The 19,121-nt window shown below is 40.5% G+C and overlaps 1 protein-coding gene across 1 annotated transcript; it reads right to left on the bottom strand.

The window, feature by feature from the left end:
- Positions 1–217: 217 nt before the first annotated feature.
- Positions 218–17,135, bottom strand: LOC124402105 (von Willebrand factor A domain-containing protein 7-like). The gene is made up of 16 exons (XM_046874777.1): positions 17,085–17,135; positions 16,770–16,978; positions 16,399–16,671; positions 15,972–16,065; positions 14,068–14,181; positions 13,791–13,971; positions 13,394–13,563; positions 13,081–13,193; positions 6,302–6,418; positions 5,905–6,099; positions 4,393–4,525; positions 4,117–4,269; positions 3,933–4,025; positions 3,558–3,826; positions 2,635–2,928; positions 218–1,341 (listed from the first exon to the last, which is right to left on the bottom strand). Exons 2-16 carry the CDS (start codon positions 16,968–16,970, stop codon positions 928–930), a joined length of 2,814 nt encoding a protein of 937 aa, XP_046730733.1. The 5' UTR covers positions 16,971–16,978; positions 17,085–17,135; the 3' UTR covers positions 218–927.
- Positions 17,136–19,121: the final 1,986 nt, after the last annotated feature.

Below are 19,121 nucleotides of genomic sequence, written 5' to 3'. Positions count from 1 at the left end.
ACTAGCTCCTGCTAGCTTGTGTAGCCTTAATATTCTACCCATTAAAGTATGACAAATGTCATATTAGCCATTGTTAAATTGCCTAAAAGAGTTTGTTTGAGGCCAAACATGGATCTTGATAATAACTGAGATTCCTTATGAATTCAATAATTGCTAAGGCATTTCCAAAATGAAGGCACATCAGTGTTCATAGCTTTTTTGTTTATTTTATGCCAATCGAAAGGGGAAAAATGCACAAAAAAAGAAATTTTAATTCAGTACATATAATACATACAGTACTTTATACCTATAGATGGCTATAAATCAATCTTTGTCTACCAGTTTGATGCTTTACTTATCAACTCTAAATCCCTTAGGAGTTTAGTACCAGCACCTGATCCAGCTTAAAAAAATATATAAACGTAAATTTTTTAATGAATGCTTAATTACAAAAACCTTATAATCCTGTATTACATATGAGCATAAAACATTGTAACAACAAAAGACTCAAACATTTTACCCTGATTGATATTCCCTAGTGCTTGCAGAATAAAAGCGGAAAAAAATAAAATACGATTTAGATTTTGATTCTTAAAGTTAAATGTCACTGATAGTCAATCACAGACAAATCAGTGATTTAAAACATTTTGTTAAACAAACTTAGCAAAACTTAATTTAATGCCATTAAGTAAATAACAGACCATTAGTATTTCCTCTCAGGTTTGAATGCAGTTTCTGATTGTTTGCTTTTAAACATAAATACACTATATGGGCAAAAGTCTGTCGGCACCTGACCACAATAATTTGTAGACAACTGATTTTTAAGTGTGTTTGTGGAGGTTTGTGCTCATTGGGCCACAAGAGTGGATGTAAAGGTACTGAGTGAGGAAGCCTTGGGTGTAGTCAGTGTTCCAATTCTGTGCATTCAGCTTTGTGCTCGGGGAAGAACTACATATGGCTGGAAATGTCAGACCAAAGATAATACAAGACCAGGAGAAACAGGCAACATTTTACACCATTAGTGCTGCCTCGCTTAGTGGTACCACTTGTGATTTCTTTTGCAGCTCTTGAAGTCGTAAAGCAGGTAGCAACATTTCCCTCTGCATCCACAACAACCAGTTCCAGGTCTGAGGAACAGCAGGAGGAGCTGTAGATGACCATAGTGACGTTCACACCTCTGTCATTGAGCACAGTGGTGGTGCTGAGGTTGCCGTTTCCATAGAGGACTCTTACATTCTCAACACCTGATCCACTTCTATCAGTCACGTTGGCAGTGAGGTACCATGTGGAGAGGCTACAGTTGCCTGAACAGTTAGCATTCAAGCTAACGGCCTCACATACTGGAGGAGTAAAATCTGTTACCTTAGAGATGAAGAAAAATAGTTTATTTACAAGACAATTTGCCACACATTATCTTCAGAACACACATGCTATTAAAGGCAGTCTCTGAAATGTCTATATTACTGTGAAATGTTGTAGTTACATGTATTTCAGCCACAAGTATTTTGCATTTTAAAGTCTTGGTACCACAAAAAAAACCATTAAGATGAAGATTCATGTGGTGTAGCATAAAAGCATCAACCAGGTTAGAAACACTGGTTTGCAAAGTTTTTTTTCCTTCATAGTTTCTTGTGTGCCAGATACATTTTCTGATGCTGATCCCAGAAACAGCTTAAAAAATTTCCCATCAGGCAAGGTTTATAGGAAACATATGGATATGGAAACCCATTTCTATGGAAGGCTGTTTCCACCACAAAAAAACTGGTTATTGCGAGTTTAGATATAAACTCGCAATTGAGAGAAAAAAGTCAGAATTGTGAGTTTTAAAGTCAGAATTGCGAGTTTTGTAAATGACAAAGTATGACTATAATTCTGAGAAAAAAAATTAGAATTGTGAGATAAAAATAATTGCAATAACCTTTTTTAAAATGTTTTTATTCAGTGGCGGAAACAGGCTTCCATAATTTACACCACAGACTCGCTTAGCAAAAATAATGCAACAAAATTGTTCCTATTATGTATCTTGGAGTGTGTTCAGGCATGCCCGATTGCACCTTCAAGACTATGACTTGTGTCCATGGCAGTACATCCCAATACCTGGCAGCAGCATTGAGTAGCAGCTGTAGTAATTCTAACCTTCATTGAGTTCAAAGGCTGTAAATGTAATTGTTTATCAATTCTGAAATGTCGGAGACACCTTTGGCAAGTTTTTATAAAAGGCAGGTACTTCACCCGATTGTTTGGGGAAATGAACTGTCTGGATGTAAAACTGTTATTCTTGCTGAGGAAGGATTTTTTGTTTTGTCAAAGTAAATCTTAATAAAGTTAAATTATCTAGTTTGTTGCATATAAACAAAAGGATCATGCATGTGTGTCTCACAACTAAAATAAAATTCTGATGTTTCCAAATTCTTTTCCACAGGCACTGTATATTCTAAAAATAATCTGACAATCATTTTTATTGGCCATTTATAACGTTTTGTTACAATAACATCTTTTCCCAAATTCACATTCAAATAGGAAATTAATTTTAGAGTAGCAGTGGTATGGAGATTTATTTCTTCATTGATTTTTGTCTGCTATGAAATCTAATAATTTAAGTCATTTTAAGAAATTAAGAAATCCTGGAATGCTAAATGTAATATAAATAATTACCGGAGCTATAACAGCAATGCGCAGCACAGCATAGTTGGAGTCGCTTCCACCAGTTGCTTCAGCCTGTATCGTCAGAGTGACATCAGTTCCAGAGGAAGCAGTATTAGGTACAGTCAGAGTTACTGTGCCATTCGTGCTGTCCCCACTATTGACAGTTATAGATGGATTGTAGCGAGTGTCAAAGTTTTGATCATTGTTGACACTGATAGTAAAATGTCCTCCAGGGCCACTGGTTGCCACTGTGAACGGCAGAATCAGTTGCTTTCCTGGTTCCGCTGTTCCAACAGGTTGAGTCTTATGTTGGAAAGAAAGTAAATACAGACAATAAATATAAGTACACAAAGAACGTTGAGCAAATCAGATTTTGCTTTGAACATTAACAGGTAATTAAGGGCCTTACTCAAGGGCCCAAGAATCGCAGGCTGGTATGGCCGGGACTCGAACTCACAACCACCAGATACAAACTGCAATGCTTAAACAACTGGGCTGTGTGCGTAATAAATATGATTCAGGAAACTTTTGGAATGTGTTGCAATTTTGACTCTCCAGTATATTGCAATTATGCCTGTTATTATTATAATTATTTTTATTATAATAATTATTGTTATTATATTGTTATTATTATAATTATTATTTTATTATTATTATTATTATTATTATTATTATTATTATTATTATTATTAATGTGACATTGAAATGTTAACCATTGTTATTATTATAATAATTATTTTATAATATTTGAATTATTATTATTATTATTATTATTATTATTATTATTATTATTATTATTGTGACATTGAAATGTTAACCATTATTATTATTATTATTATTATTATTATTATTATTATTATTATTATTATTTATAGTAGTAGTAGTAGTGGTAATAGTGGTGGTAGCAGTAATACATTTGGGAATTTTCTTACCGTAATGGTCACAGTTGATGTTTGGAACTGAGTTGGTGTCTGTCTCTGAAAGGTGTTGCCTAAAGATCTTGTAGAACTGAGCTGTCCAACTACACGCACCGTAAACTCTCCCGCTGGGATGCCATTAAAGGTCACCAAGTACTGTCCACTGGATACCTCTTCTAGTGTCCCATTTACTGAGTTTGAATTTGAAGCTTGGATCAGAGACACCTCTGTTGGCCTCACGCTGTCCACACCAACCATGGTCACCAACAAGGTGATATTATTGTCTGAATGAAAGTAGAAACTTAAATATATTCATTTTTCAAAAACAAGCTTATTTATGACATATTAATTATAATAAAAACTTTATTTATGACTTAGTTTTTCACTTACTTGCTGCAGGCCTGCTGTTTAATACAGTATAGCTTGGATGAGGCCCTTGGGACAATTCAATGAATTCAAAAAGGAAGTCAATGTCGCTTTGACCTGGATTAAAAAAAAAAAAAATAGAAATGACAATTAAAATGTATTTATTCACAACAAGGCAGGAACTAGCTACAAGCGTATCTCATCTTACCAACAACTTTGATGGTGTAGGACTGTGTTGAATTAATACTGAAGAGCCACACTCCAGTCTGCTCTGTGATACTTGGTTGCACTTTATGGAAATTACCAACTTTCTGAATGATTCCCAAACTGCCAATGAGTTCAGTGCTGCTCTGTGAGACTCCTGGTTTAGAGAATAGTATCATTACAAAACTTAGAATGGTACTGTAATATATTCAGTGTTAATGATTTGATCATTGTTGTGGTCTCAGAAAAAGATTATGACTTAATATAACAATTTATACACCTGAAGGACTGGTGATGGTGTAATATGGTGAGCTGCCAGTTATGTAAATTGTCAGGTTTTTCACAGAAGAATCCACAAAAACTGGGAAGTTTTCAGGCTTGCCTGGGTTTCTAATCGCTTGAAAAATAATGACCTGAAAAAAACAGAAAACTCATTACACATATTACACATATGCTGAGACAGTTTTGGCATGTGTGCTGAAATATATGATACTGAGACATAGTTCTATACATTACATAGTTCAAAAATGCAATTAAATTAAAAACAAAGCATCAGCATTCAAAGAACAAATAACATAATATAGTGTATAACACAATAATTTATTACATGACTAAATACCAAAATAGGATGTATAGAGTCTTTGATGCTGCAAATTGTTGTTCTTACCAAACTAGAGCACTCTATATATATATATATATATATATATATATATATATATATATATATATATATATATATATATATATATATATATAGAATATAGAATGGTGAGCACTTATGTTTCAAAGTCGACTTTGCTGAAGCTCAACCTTTTAATGTAAATTTACTTAGAATGTAATCAATCATAGAACGTATTTCCATGTGATTCAATGGATCACTTTCAGCATTAAGCAATTTTGTTTGGCCAACTTGTTTAACTGTATTGTTAGTTCCCTGGTGGTCTAGTGGTTAGGATGCGGTGCTCTCACCGCTGCGGCCCGGGTTCGATCCCGGGTCAGGGAACCAACCCCAGCCACTCTTAGTGCTGGTCCCAAGCCCAGATAAATGGAAAGGGTTGCGTTAGGAAGGGCATCCAGTGTAAAAACGTGCTAAATCAAACATGCGGATGATCCGCTGTAGCGACCCCTAATGGGAGAAGCCAAAAGAAAGAAACCTCATTTTCCCTTCATCATGGCACCTGTAAGTGTGTAGGCTTTATCAGGAAGCAAGTAAACATTTTGTCCTCAAAGTTGACGTGTTAGAGGCAGGAAAAATGGGCAAGCGTTAGGATTTAGAGTTTGAGAAGAGTCAAATTGTGACGTCTAGATGACTGGGTCAGAGCATCTCCAAAACTGCAGCTCTTGCCGGATGTTCCCGGTCTGCAGTGGTCAGTATCTAGCAAAAGTGGTCCAAGGAAGAAACAGTGTTAAACCGGCGACAGGGTCGTGGACGGCTGAGGCTCATTGTAACTAAAACAGAAACGTACAGCGATACATGCTCTTTGCAGATAAGATTGTTCACCCCTGCAGTTGATTGCATTGTTCACTAATGTGGGCAAAATGAGGAAGATAAACTAGCTGGAATGATTTCTGTGTGCTTTTGAGATTAACAAAAGAAAAGCAGAATAGTATAACTAAAAAAACAAACAACAAACTTTTTAATGATGTTACTTTAGTCATCTTCACAAACATCCACTGAATTATTCAGAGATACAGCATATGTACAGCCCAGTGAAGCAGAAATATACCCTAAAATGGCTGCTAATTCAGGGGATGTTTGATTGAGACATGTTTATATTTTTTCTTTGTTTACCAGTGTAGATCTGGAGGTAGCTGCAATAATATCTGTGGCTTGCGACAGTGTTTTTTTGGTGACCTCAATAGCCTGTCCTCCAGAGGCCTCCGCCAGGTCTTTATAGACCTCATTAAGCACTTGCTGTTGGCCATCTACGGGCACTGCACTCCTGCGACGCCGAGAACTAAAGCCGTTAGTTAGCATGAAGGTCACCTTCAGATTGGAAAAGAAAGAAGATTATATAAGTACTTTGTACACTTAATCGAGTCCTTATTTATATGTTTAAATGATTAGTCTTGATCAATAATCAATAAATAATCAAGTTTTGATCATTTATATTTTATTTAATTTTAGATAAAAGAATCAGTACTTATCTTGTGTCTATATGCATTGTGTAACATTTGCATGCACTCACTTGGGACTTTGTTCTCTCAATTAGTGCTCGCACAGTGCTCGTCAACTCTTTATCTTTTGCATCAGCATCGGTGAAAACAAAAATCTCCATCTCCGGTGGAGATCCAGTGAGAGCAAGCTGAAACAAAATTGATGCATGTACTTGGTTCAGATGATCTAAAACATTATTAGGCAACACTTTACAATAGCAGGGCATAAATAAGCATGTACTTATATGTAAACTAAATGTTATTTTATTATGAACTAATGATGAGTTAAGGCATATACTTATAAAGAACTAACCTTAACTACACCTACTAGAACTATTTGCTCTCTGAAAAAGAATATGAATTAAAAGTGCATACAAACATTATACATTATCCTGAATTATAATCCTCATAGAAAGTCATGTCTGCTTAATAAATACATGTTGGTGTGGTACTTCACCCATAAGGAGAATGAAGCAGTGCCTTGAGGCCCAGGCCATTGTAACCCCTCATGGTGGGTAGATTTGATGAAAAAGTATGAATAATCAGGTAAAAACAGGTGTTTATTATTGTCCCTTTGTGTATTCCATAAGGAGGATAATTCAGCACCATCCAATGGTGTTTGTAATGTATTTTAAATAGAGCACTTTTAATTCATATTCTTTCTCATAGCGCAAGTTACATTAATTAACAAGCATGTACTAATGTAATTAAAGTAGTCATTGTTCACACATGAATTCATGTAACTCATGGTGTAGTTTGTCAGGGAGCACCCTACTTCTTCGGTCCAAGGCAGCGTTCCTCATCTAACTTCTCTCCGGAAGAGCGCTAGCTTGGGTTCAATCACTGTGGGATGCCGTAAGCCCAGTGATAACGCCTACGCCCAGTTCACCGCGCACCTCCTAGAAGTCTTCAGCGCCGCTTCCGGGGTCCTCACCACGGCCAACCTGCTGCTCGGTTTGCATCAGGGGAATGATGACATCAAGACATACAGCCTCCGTTTCCGTACCCTGGCGGCATCTAGTTGCTGGAACGAGACAGCACTACTAGGTGTATATCGGCTGGGTCTGGCCTCAGATATTAGACAGGCAATGGCAATCCATGAGGACACGGTGGGACTGAAGGACTTCATTAGAAAATCCATTGGCCTTTCACAACATCTGGCGGTGTGCAACAACATGCCACAACCCTCAGGGGCCCAACCGGGACTCGCGGCGGTCTCCGACACCGAACCGATGCAGCAAGGTTCACAGAGGCTGTCCGGGAAGGAAAAGGAACAGTCACCTGGCCGCCGGTAAATGCCTGTACTGTGGGAACCCGGGCCACTCCATCGCCAGATGCCCCACATGTCCTGTACGTACGGTGAGTACTGTAGAGTTTCCTACAGACATATCTCCTTTGTCTAAACTTACCGCGACACTTCTAACTCCCGTTGTCTCTATCCCATGCGGGCTCTGATTGACTCCGGCTTGGCAGGGAACTTCATCTCTCAAGCCTGCCTCGACCGCCTACGGCTCCCCCAAGAGAGGGGCTCCCAGGACTTAGCAGTCCAGACCATCCAGGGACGCTCACTGGGTTGGGGCTGGGTGAGGTACTGTGCGCCGTTTGTCACTCTACAGGTGGGGCTGTTCCATTATGAGGACATCAGGTTCATGGTGCTCGACGACTCAACCATCAGCGTGATCCTAGGGAGGTCCTGGTCGCAACAACATGCCCCAAAATGCTCCTGGGACCCCTGCGACAGGAATGGAGTCCACACTGTAAGGATCACGTCTCTCCCAGCCATGGTGGGTGCCACAAGGGTGGAGGAAGCCACGACCACGACCCAGGCAGAGATTCCCGAGGAGTACCAGGCGTTCGGGGACGTGTTTTGTGCCCAGGCAGCTACTCGTCTCCCCCCTCAAGTCAAGTCAAGTCAAGTCAAGAGGCTTTTATTGTCATTTTTACTATACACAGTGGTACACAGTACACAGTATAAATGAAACAACGTTCCCCGGAACCCTGGTGCTACACTAAACAACAACAGCAAAGAGCTACAACAAAAACATAAAGTGCATCAAATGCAACCTGGTGCAAACAGTGCAAACAAACAACAGTACAGACAGACAGTGCAAACTGACAACACAAGACAAGGCAAAAAACAAAAAACCAAGTATAGTGCCGACTAGTAAACCTACTGTATACTTGATTACACAGTACTGTGCAAGGAGAAATGTAAAAACTATACCCAGGAGAGCATACAAACAGAACAGAACAGAACAGAACAGAACAGAACAGAACAGAACAGAACAGAACAGAACAGAACAATGTAGTGCAAACAAACAGCAGCAAGAAGGTGCAAAGACAGCATATAAACATTATACTGTAATACAAAGGTGCAAAGACAGCATGTAAACATTATACTGTAATACAAACTTGCGAGTATAAATAATAATAAATAAATAAATGGTGGTGGAGTGGATCGAGATGAGTGATGATTGTGTTTAGTCCAGGTTGTACAGTTTGGTAACACACATTTGAGTGAGTGAGTGCGAGTTTTGTTTCAGTTCTGTGTATTGAGAAGCCTGATAGCTTGGGGAAAGAAACTGTTGCACAGTCTTGTTGTGGCGGCCCAATGCTTCGGAACCGTTTTCCTGATGGTAGGAGTGTAAAAAGTGTGTGTGACGGGTGTGTGTGTGGTCGTCCACAATGCTGTGTGCTTTGTGGATGCAGCGTGTGGTGTAAATATCCATGATAGAGGGGAGAGAGACTCTGATATTCTTCTCAGCTGTTTTCACTATCCCCTCTAGGGTCTTGCGATCCGAAACGGTGCAATTCCCAAACCAGGCAGTGATGCAGCTGCTCAGGATGCTCTCAATGGTCCCTCTGTAGAACAGGGTCAAGATGTGGGGAGAGAGGTGGGCTTTCCTCAGCCTTCTCAGGAAGTAGAGATGCTGCTGGGCTTTCTTAGTGATGGAGCTGGTGTTAAGTGACCAGGTGAGGTTGTCTGCCAGATGGACACCAAGGAATTTGGTGCTCTTGACAATCTACACAGAGGAGTCCACAACCATCTCTTTTGTTTTGTCCACGTTCAGAGACAGTTTGTTTGCTCCACACCAGGCAGTTACCCCTTGCACCACCTCTCTATATGCTGACTCGTCATTCTTGCTGATTAGACCCACCACGGTCGTGTCATCGGCAAACTTGATGATGTGATTCGAGCTGTGCATTGCTACACAGTCGTGAGTCAGCAGAGTGAACAGCAGTAGGCTGAGCACACAGCCCTGAGGGGCCCCAGTGCTTAGTGTGGTGGTGCTGGAGATGCTGTTCCCAATCCGGACTGACTGGGGTCTCCCAGTCAGGAAGTCCAGGATCCAGTTGCAGAGGAAGGTGTTCAGGCCCAGAAGGTTCAACTTCTCGATCAGGTGCTGAGGAATGATTGTGCTGAATGCTGAGCTGAAATCAATGAACAGCATTCGTGCATATGAGTCCTTGTTATCCAGGTGGTTGAGGGCCAGATGGAGGGTTGTGGAGTTGCCATCGTCCGTGGAACGGTTTGGACGATACGCAAACTGCATGGGGTCCAGGGAGGGTGGAAGCTGTGTCTTAATGTGCCTCATGATGAGCCTCTCGAAGCACTTCATCACGATGGGAGTGAGCGTGACAGGACGATAGTCATTGAGGCAGGAGACAGTCGATTTCTTCGGCACGGGAACAATGGTCGTTGTCTTGAGGCACGTGGGAACAACGTTGCTGCTCAGGGAGATGTTGAAGATGTCAGTGAAGACATCTGCTAGTTGTTCTGCACATTCCCTGAGCACTCTGCCAAGAATGTTGTCAGGTCCAGCAGACTTCCGTGGGTTAACTCTGCATAGAGCTTTTCTCACTTCAGTTGTGGTTAGACAGAGCACCTGGTCAGTGGGAGGAGGGATGGTCTTCCTCGCCTTCATGTTGTTCTGTACCTCAAACCGGGCATAGAAGTCATTCAGCGCATCTTGGAGGGAGGCTTCACGGTCACAAGCAGGTGATGTGGTCTTGTAATTCGTGATTACCTGGATGCCCTGCCACATGCGCCAAATGTCTCCACTGTCCTGGAAGTGGTTGTGGATTTTCTTCGCGTGTGCGCGCTTCGCCTCTCTGATGGCACGAGACAGTTTGGCCCTTGCTGTTTTTAAGGCCGTCTTGTCCCCTGTTCTGAAGGCAGAGTCTCTTAGTTTCAACAGCGCACGCACATTTGCAGTCATCCACGGCTTCTGGTTGGAGCGTGTAGTGATGGTCTTGGAGATGGTAACATTATCAACGCACTTGCTGATGTAGGTGGTCACTGATGATGTGTACTCCTCCAAGTTGAGGGAATCGCTGTTGGTTGCAGCCTCTCTAAACATGTTCCAATCAGTGCACTCAAAACAGTCCTGAAGAGCAGAAGTAGCTCCTTCTGGCCAGGTTTTCACCTGCTTCAATCCGTCAGGGTGAGCATTCTGTAGGTTGCTAATAGCGCCGCAGAGTTCACACAGTGCCTCCTTAGCATTAGCACTGGGAGGAATGTACACTCCGACAATGAAAACAGTGGTGAATTCCCGTGGTAAATAAAAAGGTATGCATCTAACAGTCACAAACTCCACTAGCGATGAGCAGTAGCATGAAACAAGCACAGAGTTCTTGCACCATTCCGTGTTGATATAAACACACACGCCACCACCACGAGTCTTACCGCACAGAGCTGCGTTTCTGTCGGCTAGAAACACGGTTAGCCCGTCTAGCTGAATGGCGGCTTCTGGAATTCTGTCGCTAAGCCACGTCTCCGTGAACACAAAGACGCAACAGTCTCTAAACTCTCGCCGTGTGGTTTGCAGGAGTCGGATATAATCCAGTTTATTGTCCAGGGAGCAGACGTTGGAAAGAATAATGGATGGAAGAGCCAGCCGGCTAGGGTTAGCATTTTGCCTAGCATGGACACCAGCCTGCTTGCCGCACTTCCCAACGGGCGATGGAGGAATACGTTCATCCGGGGTTACAGTCAGATCCCCGCTCCCCTCACTTCTCTCCTCAGGGGTAAAGCAGGTACTTGAGGACTTACTGCAGCCAGGACCAGGGGGATTGGTGTCATTTCCTGCCATGGGCGGAGTATGTTTAGAACTCACGCCACCAGGACTCCACGGGCCTCACCCCTTTCAGTGTGTGCTGGGGTTCCAACCACCCCTGTTCTAATGGCCAGACGAGCCCTCGGTGGATGCCTGGTTCCGGGAGAGCAACCGGGTCTGGGAGTTGGCTCACACCCAGCTGTGGCGGGCCCTCCGCAACACCCGCAGGCACGCTGACACAAGGCGTCTGGAGTCACCTCGCTTCCGCCCCAGGGACCTGGTGTGGCTGTCGACCAAAAACCTGAGGTTGAAGCTGCTGTGCCGCAAGCTGAGCCCCCGGTTCACTGGGCTCTTCAGGGTCTCCAGGCAGATCGGCAACGCGTCCTATCGGCTGGAGCTGCCACCAAGGTACCGCATACACGCTACATTCTACGTGTCCTTACTAAAGCCATGTGTCTCGCCTGTCTCTCGCCCTCCAGGTGACCCCGCGGCGCCCGTCCAGCCGGAGGTCGTAGATCAGCCCGGGGTCTACACGGTCCGGGAGGTCCTGGATTCCCGGCAGCGCGGGGGTCGCCTCGATTACCTGGTGGACTGGGAGGGGTACAGCTCAGAGGAGTGGTCTTTGGTGGCCAGGCAGGACGTGCTGGACCCGACGCTGCTGGCGGAGTTCCATGCCACTCACCCACGACGCCCGGCGCCCCGGGCTATGGGCCGGCCTCGTCGCAGGCTCAGGGCATCCGGTGCCACCCCTGGGGAAGGGGGTGGTGTCAGGGAGCACCCTGCTTCTTCTTCACGCACGCTGATAAACCCTCTTACTCACCCACGTTCTTTGTTTGTTATTATCTCAATGCATGTGCTGCTCATTCCACGTTCTCCCGTGTGCTGTTTAGCGCCGCGCTTCTCCCAAGCACACCCGTGGATAATCTACAGACTGCCTTTCATTTCAGTTCGGGACTTAGTGGGCCGCGCTACCGGAGGGCACCCCCCGGATATTTCACCTTTAAGGCGAGTGTTTGTGTTTGGCTCAGCCCTGTATTGCAATAAACTCTGTTTGCTTTTACTTCGGCTTTCGCCTCCAATTTCTCGCTTAACATAGTTAAGGTAAGTTCTTGATTAATATATGCCTTAATTCATCATTAGTTCATAATAAAGTAACAGTTAGTTGACATATTAGTACATGCTTATTTATGTAAGGTTATTGTAACGTGTTACCAAATATTAACAGGAATTTTAATTGATTGAGCTAATTTAACACTATGTAGCTACCATGATTTTGTTTTTATATAAAACTATCTGAATTGATTCAAATAAATGTCACAGTGTGTTTATGATGTAGAGGACAATTTCTCAATTTCTCTGCAAATACTTCAAGAAAGAAAGATTGATTGTGGAGTTAAAAGTGAATGTACATGTACAAGGAAACAACAACCAGACATGTCCCCCTTTTGAATGTTCAGGTTTTTCATTTTATAATCTGTGATACAATTGTACTGGAAATTTTGGTGAAAATCATTAAACCTACTTCATGAACTTAACATGACTTTAAACACAGCTGAAGGTACATTTAAAATTTAAACTGCTAGACTGTACAGAAAAGATAGAACTTAAAAAACAAAAATCAACTTTGTGATTAAAACTAAAACTGTATTTAGTTTCAAAAACAAAAGCAGACATTCATTCTGAAAAATATATAGTATAACAGTAAACAAAAACTCGACAAAAAGAACACCCAATCTATCGTATCATACGCATACCTGTAGTCCTGACAGACTCATTTCAGGAGCATCTCCTCCACCATTAGCTGTAAGTGCATTTAGTTTCTTTTTAAATACGATAGGATCAGTAGTTCTTGTAAGTGGTCCAAAATCTGAAAGAAGAAAACAGTAAATTAATTAATTAACTTTACAAAAGTGAAATGGAGCTTTCACAACATTAACTACTATATAACTAAAGGATTATAAATTAGTACAAAATTAATTTATAAAAGATTTATTCACTGGAGGCTGCATTATGAGATCAAGCACAATTGATATTCCTGTTAAATTGCATCAAAGGAATCAAACTTACCAGGGTCATTAAATGGCACGAGGATATATTCTGAAGGTTGAGCTTCTGTGACAGTTTTACTGTCAATGATAGATGAAGTCACTCGTTTGATCTCCGCAATGTCATCAGACATGCTGCTAGTGGTGTCAATAACAAAACACAGCACTGAAGACTGAGTGAGTCCCATCAATCTGAAGGATGAAGAAAAAAGTCTTATGCACATAACAGTACTACTGAGCAGATAAACTTACATTGGCTGCTAAAGAGGAAGCAGAGGACATAACTGCAATTATGACTTCTTAAAGAGGCAAATGGACATTCCACAGCTACTTAAACACACAAGAACACAGTATATACAACATATGTGTGTGTTTGTTTAAATCATTTCTTAAATCTGGTTTTACACAATCTTGGATACCTAAGAAATTCAGAATCTCCAACTGATGCTCGAATGTCCTGCAGCAGTTCTTTGGTCGCAGCAGTGGCTACTGATGCCGCCTTAGAATGTAGATATCCGTGACTGGAGGAGGAAGAATCCTTATTTATTCCTCCTTGCCACCAACTTGATGGATCAGCAAGTCCTCCATGACTGCACTTTCCTTAAGATGAAATAAACATTTACATTTTTCATTGTGGTTGAAAAATCAGTATAAATAATAACATCAACTGGTATCTTTATCTATTTACAACATTACCTTTTGGTTTGAAGAAACCAAAATATCCTGATGTTAATTTATTCTGTGTAATGACCATCTCCAGGATGTTTCCTATGCAGTCGCTACTACTGCACTGACTGCAGGTTTTAGAATCTGTCAAAACAAATACGAAATCGATTTTGCATGAGATCAGACATTCAATAAAACTTGGCCTGTTTATATATTCTGTGTTGCACCACTTTTTGGATCAGTATGCCTTTATTTGTCACATATACAGTACATAACAGTGCAGTAAAATTTTATTTATTTTCCATATAATATGTTAGGCAGTTGGTGTCAAAAACTAGTGTCAACCATAGTCAATATAATGGTATTTGATTTATTGAAAGTGTAGTCCATCTTTGCTCCCCAATTGCTAACATTCATTATGCTCAATTAACACAACAGACTGCAAGCACTCATACCTCATACTGATTGAGAACACATCTGGTTTCCACGCTATATAAAAAGGCATTCATTTAGTAGCTCTTTGCAAAGCATACGATTAATTTGTCTTTATACCCCTGTTTATTCTAAGCCTTGTTATTGTGTCTGTTATGTATCCGGCCCCTGTCATTCCTGCCATTTACCACCAGAGTGCGCCATGACCACTCAGACTGTGTCCTATCGGACTGCGGTTCCCAGAAGCCCCTGCCTAGAAAACAATTACAGACTCCTCCCAGTTCCCAGCAGAAGGACTTTATAACACACACACACACACACACACACACACACACACACACACACACACACACACACCCTATTTGACCTTGAACTGTTTCCACATATCGATATTATTTGCTGATCTGCCCCATCCTTGTTTTTGCCACAATATCTAGCACATTTAAATTAATCATAGTCAGTGGAGCTACATTGATAAGATTAGTTGATGCCTTAAAAGTCTTTAATTGATATTATTACACATTTACCGTATTTTCTGGACTATAAGCCGCTACTTTTTTCCCTACGCTTTAAACTCCGCGGCTTAAACAATGAAGCGGGTAATTTATGGATTTTTTCTGGGTTTTTCCCGGTTTCACAAGCTTCAAGCCAAAAAACTGAACCCCATAACATTAGACCAATGAAATTGCCTAACGGGTTCAGGTGAACCAATGAAACTCTTTATATTAAATCAGATGCGCTCCCACTGAATCGGGCCGCACCACATCATAAATATCGATGAGGTTCCTCTGACGTTTGACCTGCCGCTCACTCGGACTGTCTACAGGAAATGCGAATCATTCGTCACACTGAAAACAACCGGGCATGAAAAAACACTTCACCTGTGTTCTGAGCTGCACGGCATCGGGAGAAAAGATTCACCGATGGTGATTTTTAAACGCACGACGATGCCAAAAGATAAACTCCAGAGAGAAATAGTTGTGAAAGGAAGGAGGAAGACAGTGAACAATGACTTTCTTGGTAGGCTACTGTTTAGATACAAGCCGTGTAACAGACACTGTCTTTCGTTAAAGCCTGTGTAAAGTTCATTAGTTTCAGTGTAAACAGTGTAGTAGGCTTATAGACAGGTGCAGCTTATTTATGTTCAAAATAAAAATCTTTGTAAAATTCAGTGGATGCGGCTTATATTTGGGTGCGTTTAATAGTCCGTAAATTACGGTACTATTAATGTTATTGCCTGACATCAACCTAGAGCTTGTGGACATAACAGTAGAAATAATCCCCACTCCAGGAATGAATTACTGGCAACAAAATACAGAGTTAGACTGTCAGTTGAACCAGGTTTCTTCAGCAGTTTGTATTTTCTGGTACTAAAATACTTTTTGCCTTTTCAAATGTATAATATTTAATAGCAAACACAAACTGAAAGAAATGTATTTTACATTTAATAAAAAAAACCCCAGAGAAACACAAACAGAGAAACACCTACACACTTTATTTACCTGCTATGTTTTCAATTAGTGTGTCTGGTTTAATCAGATTAGAATATGGTTGTGTCTTTCCCAGTTCAATCCAGTTACTATGACTGTAGAAATCCTTAGAAAAAGACATGAAAAAGGGTCAGAATTCCAACAAAATCACAGCATATTTAATTCAATTCAAATTTACAATCCAATTTTATTTCTATGGTGATTTTTACAATGGATATTGTCTCAAAGCGGCTTTGTTTATTAGAGTGTGATTATAATATATATGACATTTACCCAGAATGACGAATTTAACTCATGTTAGAATAAGTAGTTATAGCTATTGTAGCAATGTAGTGTATTCTATTTTAATTTATTTAAATAATAAAAATTAAAATGCTATATAATATCTTTAATATAGTAACTAGCAATGCTGCTATTCTACAGTAACTTAATACCATACCTGCAAAGTGTGTAGAACTTTACCAAGTGCCGCTCTGGCAGTTTGATAGCTTTGCTTTTTCACACTGTATTTTACAACAGAGACTCCGTCTGTAATGAGTTTCCGTCCAGCTAAAAACATCTCATTGTCAAAATGGTAACTTGGAGTAAAAAAATTCCAAAAATCGACCCAGGCATTGTGATGATTTATCTTATTAAGGCTACTTTGAAAATCTTTGGCTGAATCGGACGAGTAACAGCTTTCTGCCACTGACTTCACCGTCAGCGGGTTTGGCTGCAATAAGACAGTCATATATACAAATACAGTTTTATAACAAATAACTTTATATTTGAATTAATAATTAATATTATTATTAATAATTAATTAGTCACCATAACAAAATTCCAGCCCTCCTGGAGTGCTCGTGATCTGCACACATCGGCCGTTGTCTGTAAAACTGCAACTCGGGTTATGTCCTGGTGTGTCATTGGTTTTGACAAAGCAGGCATAAAAGCCAGAGTCTGACTAGTCATGAGGATCATTATAAGATTTGGGTAGATCAGTGTACTGATGAGCAGATTTGTTTTAATCATTTTTAAAGCTGTGAAGAAAAAAACAACTTGCCATAAATAACCTCAAAATCCTTTTCTATAACATGCTATCAATTATTCCAAACTACATTTCTTTATTACATACTTTAATCTTACCTTTAGATGCCTTGAGTGGCTTTACACTTTTCTGTTGTGAAATTTCCTTTGGGTCTGTGCCCTAACTGTTCACATTTTTAGAAAAGTGTACACAAGCCACTCCCATTACCAGTGTCTACACATTACGATAAAATCTTGATGTTTATCTATTTACGAAAGAGATATTTAAAATAATATATGAATTTCATTCATAAATGAGTGATGGCCTGCAATTTAGAGCCATTACTGAACTTATTGTCTCATTTGCATGGATCTTTACAAGATATAACATTAAGACACAGGACTTTTTACATTTGCCAATACTTTGGCATTGGCAAAAGTATATGGAACACAAACAAAAACTGAAAGTACATCTGTGGTGATGGAACAGATAAAACGGGTAAGTTGTTTGCAGAAACACCCACACCATTCATTCACTCACTGAACCATCATAAATCAACCTTGTGTTCTGCCACTGCATGCAATCTCCAGTAAATATCTGATATTATACATACTGATATTAAATAAAAACAAAACAATTCCTTTCTAAATATTTGAATACAAATAATATTCAAGAAATCTACTAATTACAGCACATCATGCAAAATATTTCATGCAAAAATTTAAATTTGTAATTATAATAAATAGTTGGTCCTTATTTTGCTGCCAAAACAGCCTTGACCCATCGAGGCATGGACTCCTCTAGAACCCTGAAGGTGTGCTAGGGTACCAGGCACCAAGATGGTTTTCAGCATGCTCTTTAAGTTAAGTTGTGACTGTAAGTAGTGACTTGTTTGTCCATCACATCACACAGATGCTCAACTGGATTAAGATCTGGGAAATTTGCAGGCCAAGCCAACACCTCAAACTCTTTGTTGTGCTCTTCAATCCTTCCCTGAACCATGTATGCTTTGTGGCAGGGCACCTTATCCTGCTGAAAGAGGCCACAGCTATCAGAGAGTGCCTCTTTCATGAAAGGGTGTACATGGTCTCCAAGCAGAACATTGACCAATGCATCACACTACCTATGTCAGCTTGCCTTCTTCCCATAGTGCATCCTGGTACTATTTGTTCCCCAGGTAAGTGACACACTTACACACACCCAGCCATCCACGTGATCATCAGACCAGGCCACATTCTTCAATTGCTCTGTGGTCCAGTTCTGATGCTCACTTGCCCATTGTTGCCTTTTAGTGGTTTCTTTCCAACTTAATATACTTTAGCTGGGTAACACAATTTATTGGAGTTGATTCAACTTTTTAAATTCATGTTTAGTTGTACTTAATTTATTTGGGATGATTAAAGTTGAATTACGTCATTAAAACTGTCTGTCTTTCTTTCGGCTTCTCCCATTAGGGGTCGCCATAGCGGATCATTCGTATTCATGATCCGCATGTTCAATTTGGCACATATTTTGTACGCTGGATGCCCTTCCTAACGCAACCCTCCCCATTTATCCAGGGTTGGGCCCGGCACTTAGACCGCACTGGCTTGTGCAACTCTAATGGCTGGGGATGGTTCCTTGGCCCGGGAATCGAACCCGGGCATCGAACCCGGGCCGCAGCGCTGAGAACACCGCATCCTAACCACTAGACCACCAGGGAACTAACAATACAGTTAAACAAGTTGGCCAAACAAAATTGCTTAATGCTGAAAGGGAGCCATTGAATCACATGGAAATACGTTCCATGATTGATTACATTCTAAGTAAATTTACATTAAAAGGTTGCACTTCAGCAAAGTCGACTTTGAAACATAAGTGCTCACCATTCTTTGCACAAATGTGTTGGTTTTGTAATATTTTTAAAATGCATATTTTTGTAAAACATGAAACATATCACTCAAAAAATTAATTTTGTTGTTTACTGTTGCTCTCCTTTGTTTTGCCCATAACAGGGCAGTAGTCAGATTAACTGTCGCTTGTCTAAACTACACATGTGGTAGAAGTGAATCTTGCACACTCGGCTCAACAGGAAATGGAGAGACATTGCACAAGTGATTCTGCTTGTTAGAAAAAAAAAAGAACCGTAATGAAAATGGAATGATTTTGAAATAAGA

Source organism: Silurus meridionalis, chromosome 2, assembly GCF_014805685.1.
Source record: "Silurus meridionalis isolate SWU-2019-XX chromosome 2, ASM1480568v1, whole genome shotgun sequence".
Classification (NCBI taxonomy): domain Eukaryota; kingdom Metazoa; phylum Chordata; class Actinopteri; order Siluriformes; family Siluridae; genus Silurus; species Silurus meridionalis.
The sequence above is the reverse complement of the archived record's forward strand: the minus strand, read 5'-3'. Positions and strand labels throughout refer to the sequence as shown.

Excerpts from the sequence above, each read along its gene's own strand:
- LOC124402105 (XM_046874777.1), bottom strand. The coding sequence starts at position 16,970 with ATGATTAAAACAAATCTGCTCATCAGTACACTGATCTACCCAAATCTT. Across the intron at positions 16,672-16,769 it reads AGGGCTGGAATTTTGTTATG|CCAAACCCGCTGACGGTGAA; the intron begins GTGACTAATTAA and ends GTCTTATTGCAG. Across the intron at positions 16,066-16,398 it reads AAGTTCTACACACTTTGCAG|GATTTCTACAGTCATAGTAA; the intron begins GTATGGTATTAA and ends TCTTTTTCTAAG.